The sequence below is a fragment of the Suricata suricatta genome, chromosome 13 (genome assembly GCF_006229205.1).
Source record: "Suricata suricatta isolate VVHF042 chromosome 13, meerkat_22Aug2017_6uvM2_HiC, whole genome shotgun sequence".
Lineage (NCBI taxonomy): Eukaryota > Metazoa > Chordata > Mammalia > Carnivora > Herpestidae > Suricata > Suricata suricatta.
In genome coordinates this window covers 37,772,415-37,780,752 of record NC_043712.1, presented here as the reverse complement: position 1 = coordinate 37,780,752, position 8,338 = coordinate 37,772,415, and the positions used below count along the sequence as shown (strand labels likewise).

Here is an 8,338-nt window from a genome sequence, read left to right as displayed (position 1 = left end):
TGAGTGGGACTTAGGAAAGTAGCCAATCTTTATTCTCGAATAAGATGTCAGTGTCTGCAGTGCCTGGCTGGCTCAGTCAGCAGAGCATGCAACTTTTGATCTTCCGGTCGAGAGTTCAAGCTCCACACTGGGGACAAAGTTTACTTAAAAAAAAAAAAAAAAAAGATGTCAGTGTCTGAGAGGATCTGGGAACAAAGAAAGGATTGTAATAAAGGCCAAGATCTGGTTTAAATTGCTAAATGAGCCCCTTAAATCTCTAAGTCCCAGCTGCCTTCTAAAAACTGAGGAAGTTGAAACAGATGGTCTCAAAATAAATTTGCAAAATGGAACAGGCAAAAAGAGTTGAATAGTAAGTGGCCCAGAATCCTAGAGGTCTAAACTAATTTCCCACTGGCCCCCATCCTGGCCCTTCCCTTCCCTAAAGTTCGGGTAGAGAGCAGCTGCTGACAAAGGAACACTCAGGCACTTGAGTGTGTCCCTGATTTGATGAGTCATTCAACAAGGGCTGAATAATGCCAGTAACCCATCAGAACACTAGTGATTAGTAGACTCTAAAACTCAAAACCCATTCTTTATGGTAGAGTTTATTTCTTAAAAAAATTAAAAAGAATGGAGGAAAAAAGAAAAAGTTAAGAAATTAAGATAGAAAGAGTAGATTACTCTCAAAATAAGTAAATATTAAAAAAAAAAAAAAAGCAGCAGCAGAAGGAAAAAAAAAAAAAGAAAGAAAGAAAAAGAACAGTCATCAGCACCAGGCTGGTCCTGAAAATCTTGGGGCCAGGGGCATCTAGGTGGCTCAGTCAGTTAAGCATCTAACTCTTGATTTCAGCTCAGGTCATGATCCCAGGGCTCATGAGTTTGAGGCTCACATCAGGCTCCACACTGTCAGTGCAGAACCTGCTTGGGATTCTTTCTCTCTCCCTTTTTCTCTACATCTATCTGCCTTGCACTCTCTCTCTCTAAATAAATTTTTAAAATTTAAAAAAAAATCATAGGTCCAGAGGGCCTCTCCTCAGTACTGCAGAAACAAAGGGCTAGTCCCTATAAGTAGTCATTCTAATGCCCAAGGTTTCCCTAGATCCTGAAATAAAACTGACGCTGCAGAGGGAAGGAAGGCCTGCAAGTAGTCTAGAAAACCAACCAGAAAATTGTATGTGTATCCTGGCAGGGCATAGTCTAATCTGGAACTTTCAGAAATGCAAAGGCCTTTGAAGTCCAGAGTTCATTTATATTGTGGTTCTCAGACTTTAGTATGAATAAGTCATCCTGAATGTTTTGTAATACAGATTCCTAGGCCCAAAGGATTGTGATTCAGTAGTTTTGAGATAAAGCCCAGAAGTTTACATGTTGTAGAAGGAAACTAGCAATTCTGATCTCAGGTATCCATGGAATATACCTCTAGAAACAGTTTCTAGGGGCTTTAAGGCATCAGATGTGGAAAAGGGGCTCTAAAGGAACTGACTCTCCTCAGAGAAATCAATGATAAATGCCAGGGAGAGCTTTTGGTCAGCACAGGCCCAAGACCCCTGGGAGTCTATGGCCCCTACTGGTTAGTAATACATTTATATTCCTCAACTAACAGGGAAAATGACCCTGAACCAAGACCAACTTTGAAGCCCAGGATCCTTTACAGATTATTAAAATCTAGAGTACCTGCCCCACAGAATCACATATAGTGAGAAATGCGATAATGTGAATAAAGTATTTAGCATAATGTCTAGATACACATGAGTTGAACAAGTGTTAGCTGCTATGATCAATTACTATTTATGACTATATATATATATGTGTGTATGTGTGTGTGTGTGCGCCATGCTCAACCAAGAAGCTACTGTAGCATCTTCCTTGTTTATGAAAAACTGAGGTCAGATATGGTCTCTACAAATTGAAGTTTTCTCCAGAGAGAAGTTATTATTAAGGTATTCTTATATTTTTTTAACAAACTGAAGAGCAAAAAAGAGTCACATCCTCAAATAAATCACCAATGTAATCAAAAACAACATTTTAGATTTCCTTTTACATTTAGTTGTTATTATCCAAAAACTGATTGCTCCAACAGTGACATCCAAATTTGTTCTGAGTAAAAAATGAAGCTATGGGGTTCTGTGCAACTTTTCAGTCAATGATGATCTCTACATGCAACAGAACTGAATTCATGACTATTACCTGAACTTCCAACAATTTTCAACTACCTAAGAGACCTGCCCCAAACAAATAACTTTATTTTCAGACAAAAAGTCTGGGCAGACCAACAAGAAGGCTTGACAGCTGAACATTTGGCTGAGTATTTCCTCATCAGCCAGAAACCCCTGATATCAGGGGGAAAAAGCCATCTCTCCACCCCCTCACCAAGTCTGTTTGCTCAGAGTGAATAAGAACTGGTGAGGAAGCATGAGTGGTTTTGGATAGAAAAGAATGAAAGGGACAGAAGAAACTAAGTTTCTTCATGAAGAAAGGAAAGAGAAATAATATTATGGAACAGATTAAGATCAGAGAACAAGACCAATTAGTACCTTCAGGATAAATACCAGACCTCTCTAGCTGCTCTAATGAAGGGTACCACGTGCCTCTAGGCAGGAAGGATTAAATGCATGAAGCAGAAATATATAGCCTGTTCTCTGCTTCCGCATGTTGCATTAGGTCAGTGTGAACATGGCTTTGCTCCCCATTAGTCAGGCCTGACATGGGTCCTGGAGATTGGGGGTCAGGCCTGTCCCAGCCACCATCACCAGAGAACACATCCATAACAAACCCAAATTCCTAATTCCTGAACTATTTCAAGTCACCCCATACTGTAGCCACTCAGGAAGAGAAGAAGCTTTGTTGGGGGGGGGGGGTGCAGAGCGTGCGTATTTTAATTCAAGGAATAAAAGTTCACAAGCAATCCAGAACAGGTGCCAGAAATTTGCTCTAAACAATCAGCCACACCTGCTGCAAAAGTTCAGGCTCCACAGAATCACTTTGGCCAGTGCCTCCTGAGATGTTCTTTCAGCTGAGGAATGGAAGGCAGCAGCTGCTGGCACTCATGACAACGGAGGGGCAGCTTCAAGAGCTCAGCCATCCCATCTCGGACACTCACTCTGCCAGTGGTCTGTACCATCTCTATCACAGCTGCAGGCAAAGGAAAAAAGTTCAGAGCTAGCTACTCTACAAAGGCCTTTGAAGCCCAGAGTTCATTTATATTGTAGTTACGCCCCAGAAAAGAAAATTTGACTCCAAATAAAAATATGCCAGGTATCCTAAAGCTAGTAAACTTGAGGTTAAACTCACAGCTGGGAATCAGATTCTAAATTTGAACAATCTGTTTTTGAGGTAATTACATTCCTTTGGGACACACTGTAAGCAATCCATGTTTTTACATCAAAGGCTTATATCAGAGTGCTTTAGCCCTGGTTAGCCTCCGCTCAGTGGTAGCCCCCACCGTTAACTTCCCAGCATACTGAGGTTCCAAGTGCGTACCCTGGGAAATGCTTCCTTCTACATATACACAGCCTTCCCCTGTTAATCAGCCACTCCTCACATGAGGCATCCCCTAAGCCCCTACCCAGCTGATGGCAAAACAGACAACTGTTCAGAGCTTTAACCCTCATGAACTCCAATAATTCTCAGGACGACCTTTAAGTCTCCTGTTGTTAGAATAAAACACCTTTCTGACTCTGACATAACAGCCTTCTAGGTACCCCCACCACAACTACCAAGAAAGCTGCTCACAGCAAAGTGGCAATCCTACTCAAATCAAATAATCCAGTTTATTTTAATGATGAACCTTTATAAGGAACACAAAGTTGTATATGGGCTTTTGAGGTCAGGTTATTATCTAAGGAAACAACTAAAGCAAAGTATAAGAACAGCTGAGAAAATGAAACAAATAAGAACTAAACAACACTGCTTACCTTGTGATTCTAGGAAGTATTCTGTATTAAAAGAATTCCAATGTTTTTTGTTTTTAAGGCAAGGAGAATCAAAATCCTGGCTGATCACATGAAGGTGTACATGACTAGTTGAGAGAAAAAAAATTGACCATTAAATCCATTAAAAACTATGGCTTAATCAAAATGACAATCAGTAAAAATATAGGTATATAAAATATTGCTAGTGTTTCCATTTAATCCAATTCATTCAATCATTCACTGAAGAATATTAAATGCTCATTAGAGGGCCAAGGATTATTTTAGCACTGGGTATTTAGTAGAGAACAAAATGAGAAAGGTCTCTGCCCTTACAGAAATTATGTTCTAATAAAGAAGACATACCCTCCTACACTGTTGGTGGGAATATAAACTGGTGCAGCCACTCTGGAAGGTTTGTAGAGGTTCCTCAAAAAATTAACAATACAACTCCCCTATGACCCAGCAACAGCACTGCTAGGAATCTACGCAAGGGATACAGGAGTGCTGATGTATAGGGGCACATGTACCCCAATGTTCACAGCAGCACTGTCACCAATAGCCAAATCATGGAAAGAACCTAACTGTCCATCAACTGATGAATGGATCAAGAAGATGTGGTTTATATATACAATGGAATACTACATGGCAATGAGAATGAAATCTGGCCATTCGTAGCAAAGTGGATGGACCTTGAGGGTGTCATGCTAAGTGAAATAAGTCAGGCAGAGAAGGACAGATACCGTATCTTTTCACTCATAAGTGGAAGAGGGGAAACTTAACAGAGGACCATGGGGGAGGGGAATAAATAGTTGGGAAGAAAAAGTGAGGCAAACCATGAGAGACTCTTGAATACTGAGAACAAACTGAGGGCTGTTGGGGGTCGGGGAGTTGGGTTATGGGCATAGAGGAGGGCACTTGTTGGGATGAGCACTGGGTGTTATATGGAAACAAACTTCACTATAAACTATAAACGAAAAAAAAGAAGACAAATAAAAAATAAGTAAACAAATAAATGAGGAAAATTCAAGTCATTAACACCGCTAAGAAAAAAATAAACCAGGGAAATGGGACACGGAGTGCTCAGGGAGTAGAGGTTACCTCTTCATCTAGCCAGAGTGTTCAGGGAAGGCCCCTCCCCCGCAGTGATTTGAGCTGAGAAAGCAGTCAGGCAAGAGGTGTTCTGGGGAAAGAGTGTTTCAGGGAGTAGGGAAGCCAAGTGCAGAGGCCCTGAGATAAGAAAGAACTTGGTACAACTGAGGAACAGAAAGGTGATGAATACAGCTGGAATGGTTGGAGCTGAGGAGCAGGGACCAGGTAGGAGCCAGAACATAAAGTGTCTTACAGGTTGACAAGGGGTCTGCATTGTATTCTGCTTACATTGTCTCTGATTCGCACTTTCAAAAGATCACTCTGCCCTGCAGAGAAGGAACTATAATGTGGTTTGTTTTTTTTTTAATTTATTTTTGAGAGACAGAGAGAGACAGCGTGAGCAGGGGAGGGTCAGAGAGAGGGGGAGATACAGAAACTGAAGCAGGCTCCAGGCTCTGAGCACAAAGGAACTATAAAAAGGGTAATGATAAATACAGAGATGAGTTAGGAAGCTACTGCAGCAGTCCAAACCATAAGTAAAAACACCTTAGGTGAGAGCTGTAGTTATGTGGAATATATTTTGCACTCGAACCAGCAGGACTTTCTAACGTGGAAGGATTGGATATGGTTTGGGGAAAGTGCCACTTACAGACATGGGGAAGCTTAAAAGAAAGGCAGGTTTGGGGAAGAAAAATCAAGAGTTCTCTTTCGGACTTATTAAACCAATCTGAATGCCTTTTTGTATAACTTTGACTCTTAGAATCAATAATATTCCTAGTCCCCCAATAAATAATCAAAACCTACCAATACATGCAGGAATCCAAGATGGAATATAGGAAGTAACAAATAAACCTAACTGTATTACAAACAAATAAGGAAACCATACTGAAGTGGATGAGGGGAAAAAACAGCCAAGTGAACTTTGAAAAACAGTAGTTTAGATACTGTAAAGATTTTTTAAAAAGCTGTATACAAATACCATGCTCTAGTGAGTAAATGTCTTTCTCACAGGGTATGGGTTAGCAATTCTGTAACTAAGATTGAACAGGTAAGTGAATTTATTATATCTAATGAGAGCCAGATTTGTCACTGTTGGACGGAAAAATTACAATAAAGGGGGAGGCAAGAATGAATCTTGCAGAGCTGAAGTAGAGCAAGAAATATTAGTACAAATTTGTGCTTTTCACGTCACTCATCATCAGGGAAATACAAATCAAAATCACACTGAGATACCACCCCACACAGAACAAATCAAGAGACTACAGATGCTGGCAAGGATGTGGAGAGACGGGCACCCTTCTACACTGTTGGTGGAAATGTAAACTGGTGCAGCCGCTCTGGAAATCAGTGTGGAGGTTCCTCAAAAAACTATCCATAGAACTCCCATATGATCCAGCAATAGCACTACTGGGGATTTACCCAAGAGAGACAGAAGTGCTGATGCATAGGAGCACATGTACCCCAATGTTCATAGCACTTTCAACAATAGCCAAATCATGGAAAGAGCCCAAATGTCCACCAACTGATGAGTGGATAAAGAAAATGTGGTGTGTATATATATACAATGAAATACTACATGGTAATGAGAAAAAATGAAATCTGGCCATTTGTAGCAAAGTGGATGGACCTAGAGGGTGTCATGCTAAGTGAAATATGTCAGGCAGAGAAGAACAGATACCATATGTTGTCACTCATAGGTCTAACAGGAGAAACCTAACAGGGGACCATGGGGAGGGGAAAGAAGGGGGGAAGAGTTAGGGAGAGGGAGTGAGGCAAATCATGAGAGACTCTGGAATACTGAAAACAAACTGAGGGCTGAAGAAGGAGGGGGATGGTCATGGAGAGGGGTACTTGTGGGGAAGAGCACTGGGTGTTATATGGAAACCAACTTGGTAACAAACTATTTAATTAATAAAAAAAATTGTGCTTTTCCATATACATACACAAGTAGGTAAAGAAAGAAATGGGGAAGAGTGTCTGTCTGTGTGGGTTAGGATTCATGCATGTATTTCCAGGGTCTATCTGCGGGACACCCTGGAATCAACCACTTCTCTCAATATAAAAACCTAGTATGCAAGTCTTGGCTTATAAACATCATTCTCCAATAAAAGAACTAAATAAAATAAAAGGCTCCTTCCAGGCCTAGAACAGAGAAAAATATAGGAAGTGCCTAGAACATCTTGCTCCAGAAAATAAAGGAGTGCTCAAAAAATGTTAGGGCCATGTCAGAATGATACAGGACCCAACGTAAAGGAGCTTCCAAGGACCAAAGCTAGAACAATTTGAGAAACAAAATGAATAATGACAGACTAATTAAAACCTATAGAATAAAATAAATATCCATGAGTCCTTACTGATAAATAACTGAATAAGTACATAACGGGAGAGAAAAGACAGCTCTTTCATACAGAAGAATTATAATTAATAAATTAAAAAGAATGGGGGAAACATAAAAAGCACCATTAGGCAATGTGGGAAATCCTGGTTAAGGAGATCATAGGGAACGCATTACACTGCTTTCTGGCCCTGCTGAAAACAGCTGATCAGTATCTCATTAATGCGTATTTAGAGGTTGGATCCTGCCTGTGCTCATGAATTCCTTGACCATGTTACCTATGGAATATCTTATCTTGTTCACTACCCTGCTTTCCAGCATCTGTTTCTTTGTAGTCTTGGGAACACCTTGGTTTTTTGCACACTTTTCCATACATTCTTACTGGCACATAGCCATTGACATACTGCAGTGATTTCCCTATAATGTATGCCTAATAAATATGGGAGCTTGAGAGCAGCTTGAGGTGACTTCCCTTAGCCTCCCTCTCACCTCTCTTGACTTGTGGAGTCTTAGGTAATCCTTTCTGCTATCCTCAGCTTTGTTGGACAAAGTCAAAAACCGAACCCGTAAGTGGTGAACCCAAAGTGATAAGCAAACCCGCAAGGTAAACACCACAGGAATAATTGTTGCAGACAGAACCTACCAGTAAATGCTAAAATCACGGGGCATAAGTTTGAGGAGAAACAGGATAGTAGCACAGTCCCAAACTATTCAAGATATTCATCAATTACAAAGGGAAAAATAGTAACTCAGGATAGAAACCTGGCAGACATCACTGTAACAAAGTGATCACAGTTAATATCATGAGCAAAAAGCCATCTTAACATTAGACTCTCCTTGATATGATATACTGAGAGGGACGCAAGATCATCTCCATTTTGAGAGGAGGGGAAAAAAAGCATAACCTCAACTTAAACATGAAAAATTATCAGACAAACCCAAAATGAGAGACACATCCTATAAACCAACCAGTATTCATCGAAAGTGTCAAGGTCATGAAAACCAGGAAAGGAGAGGAAGTGTC

The 8,338-nt window shown here is 40.5% G+C and overlaps 1 protein-coding gene across 7 annotated transcripts in view; it reads right to left on the bottom strand.

Annotated features, from left to right (window-relative positions):
• APTX (aprataxin) overlaps nucleotides 1-8,338 on the bottom strand; it is a 46,268-nt gene continuing 37,930 nt past the window's right edge. For 6 of the 7 annotated variants that reach the window (XM_029921166.1, XM_029921169.1, XM_029921170.1 and 3 more), the window contains 2 exons: nucleotides 3,894-3,997; nucleotides 2,826-3,111 (listed from right to left, as the gene is read on the bottom strand). In XM_029921166.1, the coding sequence (XP_029777026.1) occupies nucleotides 2,957-3,111; nucleotides 3,894-3,997 (259 nt within the window). In that variant the 3' untranslated portion in view covers nucleotides 2,826-2,956. Of the gene's footprint in view, nucleotides 144-2,825; nucleotides 3,112-3,893; nucleotides 3,998-8,338 lie in introns of those variants that run through there. The other variant, XM_029921167.1, reaches the window with a different exon arrangement.